Here is a 26,636-nt window from a genome sequence, read left to right on the forward strand (position 1 = left end):
GCATCACAACACAAAAACTTTGTTCCAGTTGTGAGGCCATTATTCACTTTAGAGTTTACTATGCTTCCCTAAACTGAGCTTCCTAGACTGAATTAGATCTTATTTATGACTGAATCATATGAGCCCAGGATCACCCATACATGCAAGGACAGTCAATAAATGTTTCCTAGGTACAAGGTACTCAAGAGGTACAAATTTCATAGCAACACAGGGTTTTGGCAGGTAGACTATAATGTAAAAGCTGGGAAAAGAGGGTTTTCAAGTCAATAGGACATGGTGCTTACAAAAAAATTTAGAAGATATGATACTGTGCATCACATCTCTGTACTGTTACAGAAGTCTTCCTTCTGACACAGGAAGAAGCTGACACCTCTCTGGGCATGACCTCCCTCCTGTGTGGCAGCTCTGCTCCATGGGCAGGCACTGCCCTCTCACTCTCCTGCTTACTTTGCAGACATGGTCCCTACGCAGGCTCTTACGCTGTTTGCATCGTGGCCAAATAAACTGAACTATTTGCAAAACTCTGGGAGAGATGGTATTTTTAAGACCAGCAACATGCTTTATTAGCTCGAATTCTGGAGAACAACACTGGATTCTGGCAAGTCATTTCTCATGCTGAAGTAGGAGATACTACAAAGAATGTATTTTCTGGAGTTTTTCCAAATAATAGACTTGACTCTGCCAGTATGGAGACAGCTCAAATATGGTGTGTGCATTTGCCTATGGGAGTAGGCTGTATAAAAATCTGGCACTTCAATGGCTTGAAAATTGGCAAAGTAGCGTTGGCTGCTGGATAACAAAAGGGGCGTCTGTAAAATAAAAGATTTACTATTGATTGGTTGGCACTCAATAAGTGGTGTTTCTAAATATGCACTGCATAACCAGCTTTGTTAGTGGTAAAAATGACAATGCATTTGTCTGATGGGCTATTCTAATATGCTAAGGTGAGATTAATACGAGAAATAAAAATATAGCATACCACAGTACTACACAATTCAATAAAAATGGTTTCTTCATATAGTTGCTTTTCAGAACATCAGACCTCACTTTCTCTTTGGCCTGAAGAATTCATTAATTCTGCCTTCTAGCTCACTTTTGGGGAAGGAGGCAAGAAAAGGATAAGACCAGAAGGAACCCTACAATGGGAAGAGGAGTTGAATGGAATCCTTGTGCCAGGTTTGGCCAACTCATTCACAGAGCATTGACCTCATGCCAGAGTCTTGCCCTATGGTCAGACTAATGGAAAGATGACATTTCTCTAAGGCTGGTAGGCAGGGAGAGAGGACTCATTAGGGTGAGAAGTTCATGCTTTGTTTCTCAGGCAAAACCTGGAAGAAATCAAAGACACTCATCAACTATTCCATCAAGATTTGAATATGACTCCAAAATCATGGGGAGGAGGGAAAAGGGAGATGTCAAGGAAAGGCTCCCAGCCTCCGCACTCCCTGCCCTCTGGCTGCCCATCTCATGCTACATACCCAGTACAGCACGTCCGTCCAGCCCTCCATCGTGATGCACTGGAACACCGTCAGCATAGCAAAGGCAAAATTGTCAAAGTTGGTGATGCCGTGCTTGGGTCCATCCCACCCGGGCTTGCACACAGTGCCGTTCTGACACTGCCGCCCGTGGCCTGTCTCCAGAGCACAAGGTGAAGGATCATCTTCAGCTGGAACATCTTGAATGGCCGGGGGAAAAGAGGAGCAGGAAGCAGCAGGGAGGGAGATACACAGGTAGAGAAATAAGAAAAGAAGTCAGAGAGAAAAGTGATGGGATAAGGTTGATGGGGTAGACAGAACCACCACAGCAACAATAACGCAGAACAAGTCTTACTCAGTTCCCCCATACGTGAATTGAACAACATACAAAATTAGGCACTCATCTTAGGCTGCCATCCATTTGGAAGGTCAGTGCTTTCAACTGAATGTTGTAAAGACTGTTTTTTCACCTCAGTAATTGACTACAAAGACAGCAAGGCTATTGCTCATTCTGTTGTAACGTGTCAGCATCACAGCCAAATGGCCAATCAAAAAATAATGATGATGCAACTATTTCAAGTAGAAACTGTCCTGGAAAATGACAGGAAGTTCACATCTTCTTTTCTGGTGGTGAAGTATCTATAGACACTTCTGTTAGAACACCAGCATTGAGAATGTGGGCTATACTGATGCGAAGACTCCGTCACATTGCTAGCCAACTGATCCTCTTCAATAGTGCTTCTGATGATGTGTGAGTCTTTTACATTTTACATGATGCATCCCAGGGACACACGTCACTATAGCGTGAAGGCTTACACAGGTGAAAACAAACTCTGACTGTGGGAGAAGTGTGCACCAGCAGCAGTCCTCACAGAATGCGTGAGAGCACACACTACCAATGGTATTCCACGCGTGTCAGCTGGAGCCCTGCAGCACTGTGCTGTGCTCTCCAATGCCTTTTGGAAGACAAGAATCACTTACTGAGCTCTAATCAAAGTGTAAGTGGGTGACAGGGACAATACTTCCTAGGTATGGACAGGGCTTTTTCAGGAAACACTGTAACATATTGTCTGTAGCTAAAAACAATGATTGGGCAAATCCCACATGCTGGGAAAAGCAAATTAATGAATTAAGATGTGGTTGAAATTTTTGGTATGGAGATCATTGGTAAGTTTAAATAAGAGTTGGCTAGTCTAAGAATTTCCTTTGTGGTAAAATACTGTGGAAAGTTATCATCCGGAATTCACAGAAGGTTGTGAAATTAAGAACATTGACTTATACTTATAGAAAGTAATGACAATAACAAACAGAAGAGACCTAAGTTCTAACAAAAAAAATCGCCTCTAACAAGAGTGAAAATATGCCCCAGAGAGAGAATTTCGCTTGTAGTTCTTCATTTAGAGACAATGGGTCACCCAGGAACTGTCCTTGTTCCACAGCATCCAAACGATCCCAAGTGTGATTATTTTGCCTGCGGGACATGGGCTCTGTATGGAAGACTACTGGTTGGTTGGCTGTTTCTCAGTTTGTGGCTTTAAATTTGCAACTGTTCACTACTGATAGGAAGACAGGAAGAGAAATGTTAGTCCTTGACTGGGAGACAATTCTTAGCAGAATGGAGTTAAGTACTACGGGGGATTACATGCCCAACTGTGTCTTCCTGGCAGCAGCGGCACCTGCTCCTCCTCCTTGTCCTCCTCCTCCCTCTCTCTCAGTTTTATTGAAATACAATTTGCATGCCTTGGAATTCATCAATGTCAATGCACAGCTCAGTTATTTTTAGTAAACTTACAGTTGTGCAGCTGTCACCCACAATCCATTTTAAAACACTCCCATGACCCCTACAATGCCTGTGTGCCTGTTTCCAGTCAATCCCTGCTCCTATTCCTAGCCCCTAGCAACCTGATCTGCTTTCTGTCTCCATACCATTGCCTTTCTAGAAAGTTCACGTGCATGGACTTGTACACCATGTGGCTCTCTGTGACCATTTTCCTTCACTTAGCCTAGCATTACTGAGGTTTGTCTGTGGTGTTGCGCATGTCAGCACAGTCTGTTCCTTTTTATTGCTGAGCAGTATATTTCATTGTATGTTCATCATTCACCAACTGACGGGCATTTAAATTATTTCCGGGTTTGGGCTATTATGAATAATGCTGCTTCCTGGCTTATTCTTGGCCTGGTGCTTTGTTCAATGACCAAGGGGCATCTACTGGTCCCTGAGCGGTTTGAGGGACTGACAGCATCCACACCATTTCCTTATTCCAGGGTCTGGCTCCCCCGAGGGCTCCGTTAATGCAGCTAGACTAAACTGCACTCCGGTCACAATTTTTTGTGACTTTTGAAATTGTGAAATATTTAGATATTTGGATGTGAGGCTATAAAAAGGAGGAAAATTAAAAAGTGAATCCCAAACCTAAATAATACATTAAACAGTAAGAGACTAAAAAATCGAGAACTCAATAGATCATAAATTCTGTTGCATTCTCACCCATTCTAATAGCTTTCTAGAGTGATGTGTTCAGTCACTGTGATAAAAGGGCTGGAATCATATGAGAGATGGGACAAAAAGAGAGGACAAAAAAATAAATGGGAAACTTGTATTTCTTTTTCTCATGTTTTTCTTTTTAGCAGAATAAAGATGCTGTTAATCTTCAAGTTGTGACTGCTAATCTGACAGCTTTCCCTGCATTCTCAGTTCCTGAAACAGCAGAAATGAAGAAAAAGGGAGACTGCCAAAGTGAGTTCTGAGTGTCTTAAAGGAAGGAAGACACGTCTGGAGACTTTACAAATATATGTTAAAAGGAAAATGGCACAAAGGGGAAGTGATCTTGTTAATAAGAGAAAGGGATGTGATTCAGAAAGGGTATCTCTAAAAGCTCAAGTGCCACTCTGCTATTTTAAATGTCTCAAACCACAATAAAAGAGACGTGAGAACAATTGGGAAGCAGTGATGACTTGGTAAAAATAGGTATCTATAAAAAGCACTAAAGAGAACACTCAAAAAACGTGAACACACACCAGTCAGCAGATCTTAGTGATATACACTGCAGGATGAGGAGAAATTAGCTTAAATGTGAAAATGTGTTGGTTTTCTTTTGCAGAGTCAGGAAGCCTGAAAGAGGGAAGTGGGACCACGAGGCAGAAGGAAGAAACAAAGCATGAGGTCTACGTCTCATAACAGAAGTGAAGAGGGCAGCATCCTTCTGGAAAGCCTAAATTAAGTTTTCAGTAAAATGATGGAGGCGAAGGTTAGGAGAGGTTTTAGAAATGCAGTTAATACCAACAAAACATGAAATTCTGGGTGAGCACCAGTGAGTAGTTCCAAGGAGAGAGCCCCAAAGACATAATCAGTACGTTTTTAGGGGCCAACCTTAAGCAGTGAATAGAATGAAGATGATTTCATTTCTAGGCTTTAGCCAACCAATTATTTGCCAGTCTCAGGGGTAATTATTGTGCTTGGGAGAGCTACTCAGACTGGCTTGGCTCAGAGCACCATAAACAGATGGGACAACCAGGAACAAAAGATCTCAGCATATGGTGATGTATCTACTGAGGAACCAAGAAGGTGCTTTGCAGATGCCTCAGGGATTAGTGAAAGATGGCCTCTCATGAGACTGTCCTCACCAGGGACTGCCCACTGGAAGGGCAGCCTAAAGGCAGAACAATGGTTCACCTGGCCAGCTCCATAGTTTTCTTACATGCACTTCACAGAAAATGTGCTAAAAATTCGTGCTAAACTCTAGAAGTACATAAAATTCACAGTTTGTAAAATAACATCTAAGTATAAAAAGAAGAATTTGATGTAAATTCCATTAAAAAATTATAACAAGGGGTTCACAAAGCACTTTTGTATGATTAAATTTGTAGAAAATATGGTAATTCAATCCAATGGAAAAAAATTCTAAAATCTAAAAAAAAAAAGAAAGAAAAAACCACCCCAAATCATTCTAAAGGTTATACAAAACTCTCCAAAACACATGGGGATGGGTCATATAGACTGCAGGTTTTAGTTTTCTGCTCTATGGCTGCACTGTGTCCAGGCTCCTGAAGAGTTCTTCCTCCTCATCAGTGTTAGTCACTGTGGGTGGACAAGGCCCTGATGACAGCAGCACCATGTTCTGGTGGGAGCAATGGAGCAGGTCCTGGACTGTCATCAGACAGTAGGTTTACGAATGAGCCGATTGGGAGCTCCTGTTGGCCGAGCTTTTAAGAGGAAAGACTTCTGCAGCTGTGTTTCCAAGTGGGGAGCCTGACTCCACACGGGAGAGTGAGGTCACCTTCCTGGTGGAGCCTGGCCTGGCTCCTCTCCCTGACACCCTGGCTCCCCTGGCCGATGGTGGTTCTCATGATGGAGCCTCCTTCTCTTCTAAACTTGTGGGTAAAGATAAAACCCATCGCATAAAAAATCTGATGAATCTATGGCAGGATGCAGGTGATGTCTCAGGTACTTTACCTGCTCCTGTTCATTGTCGTGGTGGACAAAGGGATTCTAAGTTTCCCACTCCAATTCGTGAGGCCAAGTCAGGTCTTAAGAGCAGAGCAGGCCATTAAAGGTCTCAGTGCTCGAGGTGGCCTTTCGCTGGGCCCTCTGGCTGCGGCCTGGAGGAGAGCCTCCCACCCATGTTCTCTTTGTCTGCCATACCCGCCACTCTCGTCATCTGAAAACACTGAGGCCTGGTAACAAAGCCCAGTGGCTTTCAACTAATATTCAGGGCTGCTTATTCTCACAGGCTCTTGGAGGATCCTGCCACCAGTAGAAAATAGACTTCTGCTATCTTCCCATTAGGGAAGATATCGCCTGCAGTTCTTGGAGCAGTTCTTACTCAGTGGTGCACGTGCATGTGCTTTCCAGGCAAGGCTGCCATCTTTGGCTCTATAGCGGGATTTCACTATTTCGCTGTCTCCCACTTTGTTGGTGACAGCCATACCATCCATCACTGCTGAACTGATGGGAAATCTTTGAAACTCCATATCTCTGTGACTGCCTGATGAGTTTGGGTCAAATGGGTCATTGATAATTTCAATACAACTGCATAAACCTTATACATACTACAGTCAGCTCTTAAGGAGGTCTTAAAATGAGCTCTAACAAAGCCACACAATTAATATGGATTTATTTAGCTACAGATCTAACTAAAAAAAAGAAAGGATCTGAATTAAAGGAGAAAATTTTATTCATTATATTGTTTGGTATTTCTTTTTTTTTTTTTTTTTGTCTTTTGTCTTTTTCCGTGTCCGGCAACGGATCGCAACCCTCAGTGTTGCCCCCGTACCGGACCGGGGACCGGCAACGGGATTGCAACCCTGGGTGTTGCTCCCGTGCCTCACTCAGCCAGTGAGCGGGAACCGGTCTGTATGTGGGATCCGAACCCTCGGGCGGGAGCGCCGCCGCGCTTCCCAAGCGGCGCACTATCCAGTGCGCCCCCGTACCGGACCGGGGACCGGCAACGGGATCGCAACCCTCGGTGTTGCTCCCGCGCCTCGCTCAGCCAGTGAGCGGGAACCGGTCTGTATGTGGGATCCGAACCCTCGGGCGGGAGTGCCGCCGCGCTTCCCAAGCGGCGCACTTATCCAGTGCGCCACCGGGCCGGCCCTGTTTGGTATTTCTTTAAGCAAGGCTGGAAATCTCAGAATTTTAGCCAAAGACAAGACCTGTTTTTTTCCAATTTTAAAGGAATTCTAATTTTTTAAACATGATATATATATTTTTATATACGATTACAACCCAAGCAATTTGGAAATTCTCTCTAGAGTAAAAAAAAAAAGTGTTATCAAAGAGACTCTCCATCAAAAAAGTAAAAACAATTGTGTAATTTTGCAACTACAGGTTTATAGGTTTTGTTTGTTTTTTTTTTAAGGCCTATATCCATATGGCAATGACCTAGAAACCTTGCAAAAATACCCAGTCAATCCATCCAGTCAAACCTGATCATACATACCAGGTGATCTACTTTGGTTTCTAAAAATGAATTTCACTCCTTGTTCTGATGCTCTCCCTCTTCATCTCACAAAGCAAGAGGGGTCAAATTTATTTTAATGTTTGGACTGAATGTGAATGAGAAGCAGAATAGATAGAGAGAAATGAGGTCTGCTTCAAGGCTCCAGACAGATGCTCGCCTTTCTCCACCAAGATGCCAAAAACTAAGATGACAGATCTTGTTGTTTGAAGGGGAAAAAAAAGAATTATATCAATTTAACACTGCTAACCCCCTTGAGGTGGAGGATAATTTTTTAAAAATGAATTCTTTGCGTTAAACTGCTTTACGTGTCTGTTTAAAAACCTTGTCAATTTCTGTTCAAATGCCTTTTTTTTAAAGGTCAAGCTGAGATGTTAGTAACTTAAGATAGCAGTTTGAGGGATATCCTGCAAGCCAAAATGCTAGTGCAACTCAGGGAAGTGCTTAATGAGCTAGCGTTGCTTGTTAAATATATTGATTTATGGAGCGAGCACGAAGACAGAAGTCTCAGACAGGAAAGGGCTGAGAAGTCATGAGGTGGAGCTACACGTTCTCCTGGAGGAAAAGAAGCCTGCTGGCAAGGGGTGACCCCATGCCTGCCCTCCTCCCCTACCCCGGGAGAGGGACCTGGGGCTTCTGCCTATGAATGGAGAAGCAGAAACATTCATTGCAGAGGAGGCAGGGCCAGCCCTAAGAGGGTGGAAAGAGCTCAGGGTTGTGATGGGAGACCCTGTCCTGAAAGGGCTTTTGATGACAAGCCACACTGCAGGGTTGGTAGAGCAGAGATAGACACAGTCACTAGGTTAGCTCTGATTCTTAGATTAAAATATTCAAGGCTGGCTTAAAAAGTAATAGGTTGACAGAAGATAGGCTCTTAATTCTTTAAATGTTTCTCAAGTTGTGTGCCTCGTTTAAACAATGTTTAATAGTGCTGGACAAAGTTTATATTTGGCTGTTTTAACAGAGATCTTTTATAGTAAAAATAAAAATTCGAACTGAGAGAAAGAACACCAATCTCTGCCCCTCACTTAACCACGGCGTGGAAGAATAGGTGTTTGAATGAAGGGGGCCTTACCAGGCCCTGCTGGTCACGAGGTGGAGCATGTCCAACTGCAGAGGAAACAGCTCTGAGAAACCGACAGCCTCTGGAGGGCTGGCCACCCGCATCCTCCACTTACCTGCCACGCCTTCCTGGTTGTAGCATGTCTTATGCATCTTCCCCATGAAGAGCTCCAGGCCGATAATAGCATAGATGATGATGACGAACAGCACTAGCAGGGCGATGTGTAGCAGGGGAACCATGGCCTTGATGATGGAATTCAGGACCACCTGGAGACCTACAATGACAAAACCATAAACAATATCAACAGTGAGAATGTCAGCTTCACTTACTGAACCAAGTGCTATCTTGATGCTGCACTGAGATCATTTCCTGTCTCAGCAATGCTACAAGTGAGGTATCACAAGCCCCGTTTTTAGATGGGGAACATGGAGCTCAAGGTCACACAGTGAGAGAGTGACAGAGTGGGGATCTAAATCCAGGTTGGCCTGACTCCAAATCTGTCTTGGCGGCACATCCAAATAAAATGACTGGCAGATGCTGTACTTCCAAGTGGAAGAACATGCTGTTTTCATCCATAACGATCAAATTTTCTAACGTCCCATCTTAGAGACAACTGAGTATCTTTTTCTCCTAGAGCAGTGTCCCCGTACAGTGAGAACCCACTTTGCTAGAGACAGCCACGCAGGGACTTATTTCTTTCTCAAAGCCTTCCTCACGGTGGGAGTACTAGAGCCTGTGGCTGACTTGACTGCTGGCATCCAGTAGGGGAGATCCTGTGCTGGAGCTGACTCCCACTGGCACATGCACCTGGGTGGTGACACCTCTGTGGCTGGGCTGAGAACATGTTTGGAAGCACCTTCTCTGGAAGATCTGAGTGGGCCACTCTCACCTACAGATTCCTGCCAGCCCACTTTTGCTCAGGGCACATCCTGGAAGAACATTATAGCCTTCCACTTAAAACCCCTTGAAGGGACTTCCTGTCTGCTTAACGGGCATGGAGTTTCAGTTTGGGAAGATGAAGATGTTCTAGAGATTGATGGTGTGATGATTACACAGCAGTGTGAATGTACTTAGTGCCACTGAACTGAACATTTAGCAATAGTTAAAATGGTACATTTTGTTATGTACATATTACCACAATAAAGTTTTAAAAGTACCCAGGAAAACAAAACAAAAGAAAAGAAAGAGTGGGGAGCCCCACTGAGCACGTGGGTCTTGTCAGTGTCCTGCAGAGGTCTGAAGGTTTGTGCTGTTGTCCCATGGGGAGAAGGACCCTTACCTATAAGCTCAACTACACCACAAATAGCACACCAAGAATGCCACTCATTTAAAGGGGATGTTGCAAGTCTTCATTTGCAAATGGTGGGGAGGTAGTGACTGGCAAGTCACCCTAGATTACACCCAGCCCCAAGAAAATCGCTTGCGAGCTTTCTACCAGCAGTGAGTGCACCAAGTCTTGACATCCTGGGGGAGAAGTGGTAGAGGGCAGCTTCTCCCCACTTACACCTGGGCCAGTTGTGCAGCACATCACCTAGTGAGCCACCTCTGAAACACACGATGGGACACCCACCTCTGATCACACCCATGTATCTCCTTTCAGTGTCTTCATCCAACTTACCCACCTCCCCAGCGTTCTCTCATCCCAGCCTGTCCCTCCACCTCCCTGTGCATGGGGAATTTTGCCTTTGATTTACCCACTACCCTCTTAACTTGGCAAACAAAGGCTGGGTCACCCTCTCTCCAGACCCAGAAGCACCTCACTGGTGCTTTGTGCTCTGGTAGAGTGGTTCTCACAAGGCTCATTAGAAGAACTCTCCCCAGCTATTAAGCCAAGCTGGGGAGAGAAAAGAAATAAAAGAAGGGAGAAGCTGGAATAATTTTACCTGTGAATTAATGAGAGTGCTTTGCAGCCTCCCATTAGAACAAGATGTTTTCAGATCCAAATGATTCCATTAATTAGCAAGTTGTACACACATTAGTGTTAAAGTATGCGAAACGCAGAGAAAGTTGAAAACTGAACTACAAAGCAACTTTCAGAGGTGTCTGCTCGGGGGAGTGCGTTCTAAGTGCTACTCACAGAACAGGGAGGGAACTCCCCAAATCCGGGCTACCCGGGCCATGAGGGGGTCTCCTCTCAGACCTTCAGTGCCACAGCCTCACATTGCAAGAAAATGGTGGGCGAGGCAGACAGAGGAGACACCAGGTGGGAAGCTGTCCCCCAGGCTGCAGCCAGAGAGGCTGCTCAAAAGGCTGCCTCAGGCCTGCTGAAACCACTAATGGCCTCCCCTGTTCTTAGGATAAAGACCAGATCCTTCATGCACCCTACGAGGCCTTGTAGGGTCTGGCCCCAACATCTCTCTGCCCACTTCCTGCCCCTGCCCCTCTCTGGATTCCAGCCAAACAGCTGTTCTTCTAGAGACTCACATGCTGTGCTTCCTCCCGCCACAAAGCTGCCACAAGTACTGCCCCCTCTGCCTGCAACACAGTTCCCCAGCTCCCTCCTATGCATCCTTCAGCTCTCAGCCCAAGCATCTCTTCCCAAGGATCCTTCCCCAAACTCCCAAGACCAGAGAAGTTTCCTTTGTTATACGTCTTCTTGTAACCATTTCCTTTCCTTTGGAGCATTCATCTCGGTTTGAATCAATGTTCATTAAAATGATCTCAAAACATTTATATCAGTCTCTCATATTAGGCTGAGTTTTCTGAAGACAGGGACGGTGCCTGCCCTTCTCGCTGTTTTATCACTAAGGCCTGCTTCGTGCTGAGCCTGTAGAGGGCACTCAGTTAAGTACTCACTGAAGGAGCGACAAAAACTATAACCTAAATAGATGCTATTGCTCTCCTGGAGTGTTGGTGGGCTTTGCTGCAAGAGTCTGCTTTACAGGTAGGTATACGGTGGGTAGATGAGTTTCAGAGCCTGCGGGGAAGACAGAGGCTACTGAGCAGGCTGCGAAGAGGCCAAATGGGAGCGAGTGCGGCCTGTGGACTTCACTGCAGCTTTGGGGACGCCATCCAAACTCCTCACACATGCGCTGCTCCTCAGGCCTTTGTCTTGGTTGGTGGTTGCACCACCCATCCGAGCATGCAGGCCAGAAAACTGATTCCCTAGACTCCTCCCTGCACTCCTGCAGTCAGTTACCAAGTCCTGCTGGTTTCATTTTGCAGTATCTTTAGACATGTATAAGTTATTTTTACTATATAAATAATATATACTAATTATAGGGAAAACAGAAAATACAGAGAAATTAGAAAACACAGAGAAGCAAAAAGAGAAAAAGCAATTACTCACTGTCTCACCAACAAGAGATTGACCACTGTCAGCCTTTTGGTATGTATTTTGGACATTTTGGTCCATGACTCATTTTCCTCCTCTCTATACCTGTGGTAACTGGTCTCCCAGTTTCAATTTTGCCCAGTCTTCATGCTGCAGTCAGAATGCTGTTACTAAAGTGCACGTCAGAACACGCCCCTTCCCCACTGAAAGTCCTCCAGTGACTTCCTATTACCTACAGGTAAAACTCACCTGCCTCCTTCCCCAGTTTGATCTTGTATGATTCCCAGTTCACACCTTACGCTCGGGCAATATGCCAACTGTCTGAAGTTTCCTGGCTTCGTGCCTTCACATCTCAGGCCATGCTGTTCTCCCTAGAATGCCATTCCTGCCCAGCTGAGAGGTCCTTGAGTCTCCTGGGGCCTTCTCATCATGTGTCTCAGGCATGCAGTAGGGACTCAGTGCACATGGAGCTAAGTCACATTTGTATGCACGGGTACCTTCTAAAGACAGGAGCCACAATAATGACAGAATTGGAAACCACATCATTCTATGATTGTTAGAAGAAACTGACGATGTTTTGTCAGGATAAGACTCATGGAAAAAAGGTAAAGGCAGGGAGGGTGATGCCAATGACTTTCACATGGTTTAAACTGCTATTTTGAGGAAGAGGAGCTAGATGACTTCGGCATGACTACAGGGATGGAACCAACCAATTAGCAAGTATCCAGGAAGGGCTTAGATTCAACACAAATGAGAACTGTGTAAGAAACAGAACTATCTGAGGGTGGATTGGGGTGCTTTAAGAGGTAGTGAGTTCCCCATCCTCGGGGGTATTTAAGCATTGACTGAGTAAGCTCCTGAGGAAGTGCCTTAGTGGGGAGTCAGCCCTGGAAGGCCAAAGTCCCCCTAGCCTCCTTAACATGCTTTGAAGACTTGCCATGGGCCAAGTGAGGCTCTCACCACTCCACTTGGTTGGACTATTCCATTTCCTCTTGGCAACAACCCTTTGAAGTAGGTACTATTATTAACCATATTTTACCGATGAAAAAAGTGAGTCCTGAGAGGGGAAATGCCCCGCCCACAGTCACACAGCTAGTAAGTGGTGATGTGGGCTTCAGTGCCAAGTGGTGGGCTTCACAACTATGCTCGATGCCTCCCCACAGCCCCTAGACTGTGGCTCTCAGCCTCCACAATCTGTGCCCATAAAGCAGTAACACATGCCTACAGCATCTGCCAAGAAGGTGGGGTAGCCTAGTTTAGTGCTTGCTTCCAGGAGAGCCCAGATGTTTCCGGGCCAGTCCAGGAAAGGCTCTTAGGTTCTGCTGCTTTCCTCATGGCCTGCCTTGGATAGCAGAAGCCAGGCTGGCTTATGTAGGTGTGGGAACAGAATTTCTTCTCTCTAGTCCATCCTGCAGAGTTTGGTTCCCAGGGCCTGGATGTTCAATAGCTTCTTCTTGGATTGGCTCACAGCTGTCCCAGAAACAGCTCTTCCAGCTCAAATTGTAATTTGGAAAACACAGCAATGTCTCTCTACCCAAGTGTTCTCCTCAGACAGGCCATGCTTATGGCTGATAAGCAACTGCTGGGCCTTTCTTCGGGACTGGCAGCTCATGTTGGTGGAAGGAAATGGGCCCTAGATAAGCCTGGTGAAGCAACTGCTGTAAAGTGTCCTGGGAACACAAGACCATTATCTGCCCATGCATATGATGAGCCTATTTTCCTAGCCCTAAATCAGGATATGAGATCTGACAAGTACACGTGTACTTGTAGAACCAACAGGATAGAACATTTGATATGAGAACTATACTGGAAAATTTGGAACATACGTTTCCACACAGGGATCAAACAACATAGAATCTAGAAATACAGTCTCTGCTAATTTGCAGTTCATATCAGATGACCTCTTGGTGGATGGAAATAGACCCAAGATACCTGGCTACAGGAAGACCTTCCAGGGAGGTGATGCCTTGGGAAGTGACATCGTTAACTGCTGGAGTCAGGAAAAGGCCAGAGATGGAGTTTAGCTTGCACATGTGGCTCTTCCTCTTCTCCCTCACATTGCTGTAAGACCCTGCCCAGATGCCTGCATTCTCTCTGGGGTCCAACTTGAAAATTTCAGGTTAGGAAAGGATTAGAGGACCTGCATGTGTAAATCTCCTGTTTTTCCTTAAGAGCTCAAGAGAAACCATCAAACACATAAAGCAAAACCTGGCATCTTTCTGTAAGGTAGTGTGGAGATGCCCTGGCTGGCTAATGTTGGTGTTTCCACAACCTGTAAGAGACCATCCACCATGACGAATATGGGCTGAGAACAGATCACACACTCTTCTGTTTTATAAAAGAGCATCTCATCAAGCCCTGCTTTGTGATGAATAGTTCTGCTTAGGGCCCTTGGGGTAACACTATGAAGGAGTTTGAAAATGAATTTATGGACAAAGAGACCAAACAATGAGTAAACAACTATACTTGGATGAAAATAACTAAAAGAGAGAGCTGGAGGGCCGGCCCGGTGGCGCACTCCTACAGTGCACCGCTTGGGAGCGCGGCGGCGCTCCCGCCGAGGGTTCGGATCCCACATACAGACCGGTTCCCGCTCACTGGCTGAGCGAGGTGCGGGTGCGACACCGAGGGTTGCGATCCCGTTGCCGGTCCCGGTCCGGTACGGGCGCGACACTGAGGGTTGCGATCCGTTGCCGGACAAAAAAAAAAAAAAAAAAAAAAAAAAAAAAAAAAAAAGAGAGAGAGAGCTGGAGGACATCAAAGGAGTAGCAGAAATGCTGGTGAGCTCAGAAACTCGGAATAGCCACATAGAGAGCAGAAGGAAACACCCGGCCTCTCTCACCCATCCCCAGCCAGGAGCAGCAGGGACCCAGGAGGAACTTCTCCCTGTGGGGAAAAGGTGAGTGAGGGGACCCCAGCAGCCCTCATCCACACCTTGGACACCTACCATCTTCACCACTGGGGACCCCTGCAGTCCTCGTGGACACTAAGCCCAGCTGTGGGAATTGCCTGCAGTCCACACAGTTGGGCTTCCCCAGAGGAGCTGACACTGCACCTGCTTTCTGTGGCTACTGTGGCTACTGCATCAACTTGGGCCTGGAACTGTTTCTGGAGGGTGTCTTACCCCTTTCATCCCAGAGATTAAGCCACCAATGAACTGACTTCCCCAGTCTGAGAGCAGCTATTATACCCTAACCTGAGGGACTAGGTAGTGGTGGAACCACTCCCCCCCCATCCCCCTAGTTGCAGCAGTGCCCCTCCCCCCTCAGGACAGAAATGAAGCTGCAAACCTGCACACTCCCTCTGGAGGAATCTTTAACTAGCCCTCCCAGTTGTGGCTGTACCCCACACCCCAGGACTGAGCTGAAGGGACTGGCTGAGAAGCTGCTTGGCCAAGCTGAGCAGCTAGGCATCCCAGAGTCCAACATCCCAGGGAAACAGAGCAGTCGCTGAGCTGAGACACCCTGCCCTAGGGGCCAAACAATTCTAGTACTCTGCTTCCCTGGAGTTGGACTATTCCCCTAGAGAATGAGCTGCTGAGACACCCCTTCCCTTGGGGATTGAAGTCAGTGCTGTGCTGCTCCCTGCCCCCCAAGGCCCAAATGACACCTGCACCTGCCATTCTGGGTTCTTGCTATGACTACACTTGGCCTCACATAGGCTGAGATATTGCTAAGTCCTATCATTCCAGGGGCTAGAGGCACCACTACAAGGTGCCTCACTCTAGGAAACAAGTAACAATGGAGCACCATTTGCTATGACTCCTGAATTATGGCTACACTCTGTTCCCTGGGCCCAAACCTCCAGAACACCCCTTCTACCCCAGCATTGGGCCAATGCTGTGCTCAGGCCCCCAGGGTCAGAGTCACAGCTATAACCCAGCCCACAGTGCCAGAGCTGCCAGGGGTAGGGGGTGTGCAGAGCCACAGACCCTCATGCTGTGAACAATCAACATCCAACCCTGCTATAGAGAGTGAATCTGCACCCCAAGACCTAGATTTCACAATAGGTTTGTGAAACACCAAGCCCAGGACCCCAGCTCCACAGCTGCTCCAAGCAACTGAACATGGAACTCAGTACCACTGCAGCTGCTTGTAGGTTGGGGCTGACCCAACACCAAGAGGAATCCCCTTGACAAAGTTATGCCATTGTGGGAAAAATGAGAATAGGAGGACCCCAAAAGCCCCTGCTACCAAAGACCTTAACAACCTACACCCCACTGCTACCACAAACTTCTACAGCCTGTGTCACCGAGGCACCCACAGTTACTGGTAAAATTGATCACAGCTGAAGCACATCCCCACAGACTAAACCACTGCATCTATGTGGAAACAGAACCACCACACACTTTTCAAGCAGCACACTAAGACTCAACTACAGGTGAAAGTCTGTCTATAAAAGTCACTCTATAAAGTTTGAAACAGGCAATTGTTTCACCAGATGCATGAACATCAACACAGGGACACAAGAAATATGAAAGAGCAAGGAAATATGACACCAGAGGAACACAATAACACACCAGTGACCAACCCCAAAGAAAAGAAAATCAATGAACTGCCAGAAAATGAACTCAAAATAGTGATCTTAAAAAACTCAATGAGGGCCGGCCCAGTGGCGCACTGGATAGTGCGCCGCTTGGGAAGCACGGCGGCGCTCCCGCCCGAGGGTTCGGATCCCACATACAGACCGGTTCCCGCTCACTGGCTGAGCGAGGCGCAGGAGCAACACCGAGGGGTGCGATCCCGTTGCCAGTCCCCGGTCCGGTACGGGGGACAACACTGAGGGTTGCGATCCGTTGCCGGACGCGGAAAAAGACAAAAGCCAAAAAAAAAAAAAACTCAATGAGGGCCGGCCCGGGGGCGCACTGGATAGTGCGCCGCTTGGGAAGCACGGCGGCGCTCCCGCCCGAGGGTTCGGATCCCACATACAGACCGGTTCCCGCTCACTGGCTGAGCGAGGCGCAGGAGCAACACCGAGGGGTGCGATCCCGTTGCCAGTCCCCGGTCCGGTACGGGGGACAACACTGAGGGTTGCGATCCGTTGCCGGACACGGAAAAAGACAAAAGCCAAAAAAAAAAAAAACAACTCAATGAGACCCAAGAGAAAACAGATAGACAATTCCAGGAAATCAGGAAAATAATTCATGATATGAACAAGAAATTTAACAAAAAGATAGATATCATAAAAAGAACCAAACAGAAATCCTGAAGCTGAAAAATTTAATAAATGAAATAAGAATACAATAAAGAGCTTCAACAGCAGACTACAGAAAGCAGAAGAAAGAATCTTTGAACTTGAAGACAGGTCATTTGCAACTACCTAAAATTATCACAGAAAAAAAAAAGACTAAAAAAAGTGAAAAAAGCCTATAGAAAAGCTTTAGGACACTGTTAAGCAAACAAATATTCGAATTATGAGCATTTCTGAACAATAGGAGGAAAAGGGCATCAATAACCTATTTAATGAAATAATATCTGAAAACACTCCAAGTCTTGGTAGAGATATGGATATACAGATCCAGAAAGTTCAAAGGTCCCCAAATGGATTCAACCCAAATAGGTTCTATCCAAGGTGCATTAGAATCGAAATGTTGAAAGTCAAAGACAAAGAGATAATTCTAAAAATATCAAGAGAAAAGCATCAGGTCAAATATAATGAAATCCCCATTAGACTACCAGCCAATTTCTCAGCAGAAACCTTACAGGCCAGGAGACAAAGAGATACTGTATTCAAGGTGGTTAAAGGGGGGGAAAAAAGCCAACCAAGAATAATATCCTCAGCAAAGCTATCCTTCAGGAATGAAGAACAAATAAAGTCTTTCACAGACAAGCAAAAACTGAGGGAATTCATCACCAGTAGACCAGCCTTACAAGAAATGCTCAAGGGAGTCCTACACCTGGAAGCAAAAAGAAGATAACCACCATCAAGAAAACACATGAAAGGATAAAATTCACTGGTAAAGCAGGTACATAAATGGGAAAGAAAAAGGAAACAAACCTTATCACTACATAAAAACACCAAATTGCAAAGATAAACAATAAGAGAGGAAGAAAGGAACAAATGATATACAAAACAACCAGAAAACTATCAGTGGAATGGCAGGCATAAGTCCTCACCTATCAGCAATAACCATGAAAGTAAAAGGACTATATTCTCCAATTAAAAGATATAGACTGGCTGAATGTATTTAAAAAAATCTAACTAAATGCTGCCTTCAGGAAATTCACTTCCTATAAAGGACACACATGGATGAAAAGTAAAGGGATGGAAAAACATATTCCATGCAAACAGAAACCAAAAGTGAGCAGGTGTAGCTATACTTATATCAGATAAAATAGATATTAAGTCAAAATCTGTAAAAAGAGACAAGGTGATTATATAAAGCTAAAGGGGTCAATTCAGCAAGAAAATATAACAACTGTAAACGTGCTCAACATTGGGGCACCCAGGTATATAAAGAAAATATTATCAGATGTAAAGGGAGAGATAAACATCAATATGATAATTGTTGGGGACTTCAACACCCCACTCTCAGAAATATGCAGACATCTAGACAGAAAATCAACAAAGAAACACTGGATGTAAACTGAACTATCGACCAAATGGACCTTACAGACATTTACAGAACATTTCATCCAACAGTTGCAGAAAACACATTCTTCCTTCTAATAAGCACATGGAACATTCTCCAGCATTGATGATATGTTAGGACACAAAAGAAGTCTCAAAAATTTTTGAAAAATTCAAATCATTCCAGCATCTTCTCTGAGCACAATGGAATAAAACTAGAAATCAATAGCAAGAGAAACTCTCAAAAGTGTATAAATACATGGAGACTAAACAACATGCTTCTGAATGACCAATGGGTCAAAGAAGAAATTAAGAAGGAAATTAAAAAATTTCTTAACAAATGAAATCAGAAACACTACACAGCAAAACCTAAGAGATACAGCCAAGCAGTACTAAGAGGGAAGTTTACAGCAACTAATGCCTACTAAAAAATGAGAAAGATTTCAAATAACCTAATAATGCATCTTAGGAAACTAGAAAAGCAAGAACAAGCCAAACCTCAAATTAGCAGAAGAAAAGAAATAATAAAGATCAAAACAGAAATAAACGAAATTGAGACCAAAAGCAATACAAAAGTTTGACGAAAAAAATGTTATTTTTCTGAAAGATAAACACAATTCTCATGCCACTAGTTATGCTAACCAAGAAAAGAAAAATTCAAATAAATAAAATCAGAAATGTAAAAGAAGACATCACAACTGATACTACAGAAATACAAAGTATCATTAGAGATTATTATGAACAACTATATGCCAACAAATTACAAAACCTAGAGGAAATGGACAAATTTCTGGACAAACACAATCTACCAAGACTGTACCAAGAAGAAGTAGAAAACCTCAATAGACCAATTACAAGTAACAAGATTGAATCAGTAATAAAAAGTCTACCAACAAAGAAAGCTCAGGACTGCATCGCTTCACTGCTCAATTCTACCAAGCATTTTAAAAATAATTAATACCAATAATTTTCAAACTCTTCCAAAAAACTGAAATTCCAAACTCATTCTACAAGGCCAGCATTATTCTGATGCCAAAACCAGATAAGGACATGACAAATAAAGAAAACTATAGGCCAATATCCCTACTGAACATGATGCAAACATTTTCAACAGAATACTAGCAAACCAAATCCAAAAGCATATTAAAAAGGTCATTCACCATGACGAAGTGGGATTTGTCCCAGGAATGCAAGGTTGGTTCTACATATGCAAATCAATAAATGTGATACATCACATCAAAAGACTGAAGGACAAAAACTGTACAACCATCTCAATACACACAGAAAAAAAAATTGATAAAATTCAACATCTCTTTGTGATTAAAAACTCTCAACAAATCAGGCATAGAAGAAACACACCTTGACACAATCAAGACCCTATCAGACAAACTGACAGCTAATATCATACTGAATGGGGAAAAGCTGAAAGTTCTTTCTCTCTCTCTCTCTCTGTTTTTGTTTTCATGTTGTTGTTCTGTGAAGCCACACTTTGCCTGAAGTGGAGTTAGTTTAGGCTTGGGTTTTTATTCTATTTTCATTTTGGCCACAAAATGTCTTAACACATTTAAAAAGACTAAGATCATAGAAAATATGTTCTCTGACCACAATAACAGAAGGAAATTTAGAAAATTCATGAATGGGTGGAAATTAAACAACATTCTCCTAAGTAAACAATGGGTAAAAAGAAAAATCACAAGGAAATTAGATTGTACTTTGAGATAAAAATCGAAGCACAACATATCAAAATTTATAGGATGCAGGGCTCATACAGTGCTTAAAGAAAAATTTATACCTGTAAACATCTATACTAAAAATAAGAAAAACATCTATACTAAAAATAAGAAAAATCTCAAAACCAATAAGGTAATCTACCTTAAGAAAGTAGAAAGAGAGCAAACTAAAACAAAAGCAAATATAAGTAGGAAATAACAGAGATTACAACAAATATACGAAATAGGAAATTAAAAAAACAATAGAGAAAATCAACAAGTCCATAAGTTGATTCTTTAAAAAAGACCAACAGAATTTGCAAACTTTTATGTAGACTGACCAATAAAAAAAGAGAAAAGACCAAAATTACTAAAACCCAACATAAAACAGGGGCACTATTACACTGTCATTATGGTTTTTTGTGGTGTTAAGATTTAGTTTTTTATCTTTCTCATTTGCAATTTTGTTCTACCAGTGGATTTTTTTCTTTCTTGTGTATTTGTGGTAGTGATTATCATTTTTCAAAATCCAGATGCAAGAATTCCTGGAGGATTTCTTGTAGGGCTTGTTGTGTGGTGGTGAACTCCCGTAATTTTTATTTGTCTGGAAAAAACACTATTTTTCCTTCATTTCTGAAGGATAGCTTTCCTTGCTGGGTATAATATTCTTGGCTGGCAGTTTTTTCTTTTAGTATTTTGAATATATCATCCCATTTTCTTTTGGCTTGCAGAGTTTCTGTTGAGAAGTCTGCTGTTAGTCTGATAGGGGCTCCCTTATAGGTGACGTGATACTTTTCTCTTGCTTCTCTTAAGATTCTCTCCTTGTCTTTGAGCTTTGCCAGTATGACTGTAACGTGTCTTGGAGAGGATCTTTTTGGATTGAATCTGTTTGGGGATCTTTGAGCCTCCTGGATCTGAGGGTCCATGTCTCTCCCTATACCTGGAAAGTTTTCTGTTATTATTTCACTGAATTGGCTTTCAATGCCTTTTCCTTTCTCCTCCCCTTCTGGAATACCCATGACTCAAATGTTTGTGCACTTAAGGTTGTCTGCTAGCTCTCTTAGATTTTCTTCATTTTTTAAAATTTTTTGTCCTTTTTGAGACTGGCCGCACCGTGCTCAGCCAGTGAGCGCACCGGCCATCCCTATATAGGATCCGAACCCGCAGTGGGAGCGCCGCTGCGCTCCCAGTGCTGCACTCTCCCGAGTGTGCCATGGGCTCGGCCCAGATTTTCTTCATTTTTTAAAAATTCTTTTTTCCTTTTTTTTGGGTCTGCCTGGGTTATTTGAAAAGACTATTTTCAAGATGAGAAATTCTTTCTTCTGTTTGTTTTAGACAGCTGCTTAAGCTCTCAGTTGTGTTTTTTATTTTGTTCAGTGACTCTTTCAGTTCTGTAAGTTCTGCTACATTCTTTTTTAAGGTATTAATCTCTTTGTATATTTCCTCCTTCATATCCTGGATTTTTTTTTCTCATTTCATTATGTTCTCTGAGTCTTCTCATATCTCATTGAGGGTCCTTAAGATTGTTGCTTGGAATTTCTTTTCAGTCATTTCAAGGGTTTCCTGCTCTATAGGATCTACTATTTGAGAATTACTGTATTCTTTTGGTGGTATCATATTTTCTTGGGTTTTCATATTTCTAGTATATCTATGTTGATGTCTGGTCATCTGGTAGAGTAGTTGCTTCTTCTATTACTCTGGAGTGGGCTTTGAAGAGAGAGGAGTCCTCTTCTTTTTCCAGTTTCCACTGGTAACTCTCATTGTGTCAATGAAGTCGAGTGTCTGGTGTGCTGCCTGCACAGTGGCTGTGGCTACTGCTGTGGTGTTGAACCACTTTTGCAGCAGCCGTGGCTGTGTGGTGACTGTAGTGGGCTATGAATGTGGAAGTGGTGTTTTTGGTGTGCTCTCTTGCCTGCTTCTAGGTGAAGGGGGCTGCCCTTGGCTCTTGCCTAGGACCCCAAGTGTGCTCTCTTGCCTCTGAAAGCTCTTTTTCTATGAAACGGAACAAGACAAGGATGCCCATTCTCTCCACCCTTATTTAACATAGTACTGGAAGTCCTAGCCAGAGCAATTAGGCAAAAGAAAGAAATAAAAGGCATCTAAATTGGAAAAGAGGAAGTCAAATTGTCTGTTTGCAGACAACATGATCTTGTATATAAAAAAAATCTAAATGCTCCACCACAAGACTCTTTGAACTGATAAACGAATTCAGTAAAGTTTCAGGACATCAAATCAACATACAAAAATCATTAGCATTTCTATGCACCAATAACAAGCAAGATGAAAAGAAAGCAAGAAAGCAATCCCACTTACAATAGCTACCAACCCCCCTAAAAAAAAACAAAAACTACACAACAACCTAGGAATTAATTTAACCAAGGAGATGAAAGATTTGTAGAAGGAAAACTATAAAACACTGGTGAACGAAATTGAAGAAGACATAAAGAAATGGAAAAGACATTCCATGTCTGTGGGTTAGGAGAATTAATATTGTGACCATACAACCAAAATTATTACTGTGACTGTACTATAGTAAAGTGATCTACAGATTCAATGCAATGCCTATCAAAATATTAGTGACATTCTTCAAAGAAATAGAAAAAAACTATCCTAAGATTTATATGGAACCACAAAAGATATCAAATAGCCAAAACAATCCTGGGCAAAAAGAACAAAGCTGGAGGAATCACACTACCTGACTTCAAAATATAGTAGAAAGCTATTATAATCAAAACAGCATGGTATGGGCATAAAAACAGACACACAGATCAATGGAACAACAAAGAGAACCCAGAAATAAAGCCACATATTTATACAAACTGGTTTCTGATAAAGGCACATAGAATATTCACTAGGGAAACATAGTCTCTTCCATAAACAGTGGTGGGGAAACTGGATATCTACATGCAGTAGACTGAAAATAGACCCCTATCTCTTACCATACACAAAAATCAACTCAAAATGGATTCAAGACTTAAATTTAAGACCTGAAACTATGAAACTTCTAGAAGAACAAGCCTACACAAAATGGGAGTGGGCAGCCCTGTTTTCAACAAAACTATGAAGGAACAGGCAACTAAAGCAAAAATAGACAAATGGACTACATTAAACCAAAAAGCTTTTGCATAGCAAAGGACACAATCAATGAAGTTAAGAGACAACCTACAGAATGGGAGAAATGTTTGAAACTACACATCAGACAAGGTGCTAATATCCAGAAAATACAAGAAAATCAAACAACTCAACAGTGAAAAAATAACCCAATTGAAAAATGAACAAAGGGGCCGGCCCCGTGGCTCACTCGGGTGAGTGCGGTGCTGTTAGCGCCGAGGCCGTGGGTTCAGATCCTATGCGGGACCGGCCGGTGTGCTCACTGGCTGAGCGTGGTGCTGATGACACCAGGCTGAGGGTTGCGATCCCCTTACTGGTCAAAAAAAAAAAAAAAAAGAGACATTTCTCAAAAGAAGCCGTACAGGGGCCGGACCGGTGGCGCACTGCTACAGTGTGCTGCTTGGGAAGCGCGGCGGCGCTCCCGCTGAGGGTTCGGATCCCACATACAGACCGGCCGCTCACTGGCTGAGCGAGGAGTGGGGGCAACACCGAGGGTTGCGATCCCGTTGCCGGTCCCGGTCCGGTACGGTCGCGACACTGAGGGTTGCCATCCGTTGCCAGTCACGAAAAAAGACAAAAAGACAAAAAAAAAGAAGCCGTACAAGTGGCCAACATGCAGATGAAAAAATGCTCAACATCATTAATCATTAGGGAAATGCAAATTAAAACCACAATGAGATATCAACTTACTCCATTTAGAATGGCTATTATAAACTAGACAGAAAATAAAAAATCCTGGTGAGGATATGGAGAAAAGGGAACTCTCCTACATTGGTGGTGGGAGTGTAAATTGGTGCAGCCTTTATGGAAAAGAGTAGGAGGTTTCTTAGAGAACTAAAAATAGATCTACTTTATGACCCACTACTGGGGATATATCCAAAGGAAGTGAAATCAATATATTGGAACCAACCGAAATGCCCATCAACAGATGAATGGATCAAAAAAAACCCTGTGGTGTATATATACATAATGGAATACTACTGAGCTGCAAAAAATGAAATCCTGTCATTTGCAGCAACATGGATGGAACTGGACCATCATGTTAAGTGAAGTAAGCCAGGCACAGAAAGACAAATACCGCGTAATCTCACTCACACATGGAAGCTTAAAAAAAAGTGGTTCTCACAGAAATAGATTAGAATAATGGTTACCAGAGGCCGGGAGGGGAGGGGAAGTGGTGGATTAATGGTACAAAGCTATGCTGTCTACCCTAAGTGAATCAACGTGCAGTATGTGCATATATTGACACAACACTGTATCCCACAAATATGTACAAATAATGTTAAAACAAATAAAAGAAAATTACTTTATGAGCAAGAGCCTGAAAAAAGAGGAAAACGAAAACTCACTGGGGTGGAAAGATAGTGTGCAAAAGTGTTGCCTAATCCAGAGCTAAACTTATGGGTTCTGTTCTTTTCATACAAACTAAATCCCAAACTTCCCTCTTTTGAATTCAAATTTTAAGTCACTCTGGCATAAATGGGAGGGGGAAAGGGAGAGATCATTGAAGACCCCCAAACTGGAGATCTTTGCTAATGTTAGTTTGATTTCATTATTCAGATTCCACACTGACTTACAGCGTTTTTTGTTAGTGGCTGGAATGAACACTCCATGTTCTTTCTCAACTCTTCAGACTTGACAGTTCCAGCCAAGCCTTGGGAAAGCAATAAAAATAATCAAGGAGGCTTGCTGACAGAATCCATAAGAAAACAATGCTGAGAATCACTGAAGAAAGACAAGAGAAGTTTGGGTTTAGGGTTGGGGTGGGCACAAGTTTCTGATGGACTCAAGGCTTGTCAGAACAGAAGAGGATGCTGGTATCACTTAACTCAGTATCTCAATTTTCACTCATTCAAAGAGTATTTATTGAGCCATGTTCCATGGGCATCTTCTGTGCTAGTGACAGGGAATACAGTGGCAAATAAGAGGACATGCACCATGTCCTCACAGAGCTTGTAATAGAAACCTGTTAAGGGCCTTAGAGGAACAGAACGGGGTATATCACGAGGGTCCTCCATTAGCATGGAGGGTGGAGGAAGACTTTCTCAGGAAGTGACACTTAAACTGAAGGCTGAATGACAAAGAGGACCTGGTCTGGTGAGTGCAGGCAGGTGGATCCTGGCAGAGTGGCCTAAAGTTACAGGTGAGAAAGGTTGGCTGGATGGCTGAGGAAACATCATGGCTCTCTTGCCAGTCAGCCCCATGCTTTTCCCCTGGCTTTGTCTGCCTCTTAAAAGAAATTACTGGAAGGAGATTTGGGAAACCAGTTTATGCATTTGTTTGAAGTCAGAGGAAGGAGAAATCACTTCCACTTTCAGGGAGAACAGTTCAGGAACCACATGAGAAAGGCTCTCCCGACAACTTACCTCGTTTGTCAAATGGAAGAGATCGTCCCTATCACATGCCACAGAGGGAGCCCAGGAAGGAGGAGCAGTAAGCCAAGGCCCTCTGCTTCTCTGCAGGCTTTTCTGGGGCAACCTTAACCTTAACCACAACCATAACCTCTCTGCAGACTCAACCATGTGAGATGCAGCCAATACAGAAAGTCTGGATGAAAAGAAACGTCCAGTCAACCTGAAACCCAGAAAAAAATCCTTCTACATGTGACAGCCCCATTCCCGATGCGGTCAGGGCTTTCCAGGGAAGTTGCTGACTCAGGACCCTGCTGTGCCCCAGAGCCTCATTAAGAAGAGATATCCCCCAATCCAGGACCAGGGGGAGTTAGGATGTGTCCTAAGTTAGGGCCACCCCCAGGAGTTTTAGACAACAACTCCTTGGTTTAAGCTGGCTGTCAAATCCTTGCAGAATCGAAGTGGAAAACCACACTGCATAAACCAAAGGTCTGATTAGCTAGATGATGATTAACTGAGAGGCTGGTTCCAGCAAAGCAAGTTATGCTTTCTGTATTGTCCAACAAACTTTTAACTAAATTCAAACAAAATGACAGAGTCACAAGATGGTGAGAAAATTCTAATCTTTCTTAAGAGCCTTCACCCCAGAATTGGATACCATCCAAAAGTAATAGATTTCCATTAAAACAGGTGGTCAAGTAAAGGGCAATGTCCTTACTGTGTCCACTAAGCCCCACAGTGCCCTGGACCTCACTCACCTTGGACTTAGGACACAGACTTCGAGGAAGTGTAGACAAAACACCAACTTCTTCCAGGAGGGGAACCTAGAATGAGACTTTCCATGTTCAGCTATGTCCCTCTCTAAGAAAGTGCTATAGGAGGGGCTCACCCTTCCCTTATGGAAACAGGTATACCCAGACTGTAGGAAGCTCTTCCCCAAGGGTCAAGGTTGCCTTTTTTCAGGCTACTACAGACAGCTATGCCATCCTTCACCTGTGAACTTATTGGTCACCTACAAGTGCCCTACTGATTGCCATTAGAGAAGGGCAGTACAGTGCGGTGGTTACAGAATAGGGACCTCTGGAGCCAAATGACCCTGTGAATCCCAGCTCCATCACATCTCAGC

At 43.7% G+C, this 26,636-nt stretch overlaps 1 protein-coding gene across 1 annotated transcript in view; it reads right to left on the reverse strand.

The window, feature by feature from the left end:
* Positions 1–26,636, reverse strand: part of LOC103586435 (voltage-dependent L-type calcium channel subunit alpha-1C-like) — a 500,162-nt gene that overhangs the window by 49,402 nt on the left and 424,124 nt on the right. The window contains exons 6-7 of the mRNA XM_008567719.1: positions 8,611–8,769; positions 1,479–1,675 (exon numbers count right to left, since the gene is read on the reverse strand). Coding sequence (XP_008565941.1) covers positions 1,479–1,675; positions 8,611–8,769 — 356 coding nt within the window. The remainder of the gene's footprint in view (positions 1–1,478; positions 1,676–8,610; positions 8,770–26,636) is intronic.

The sequence above is a fragment of the Galeopterus variegatus genome, unplaced genomic scaffold, assembly GCF_000696425.1.
Source record: "Galeopterus variegatus unplaced genomic scaffold, G_variegatus-3.0.2 Scaffold337, whole genome shotgun sequence".
Lineage (NCBI taxonomy): Eukaryota > Metazoa > Chordata > Mammalia > Dermoptera > Cynocephalidae > Galeopterus > Galeopterus variegatus.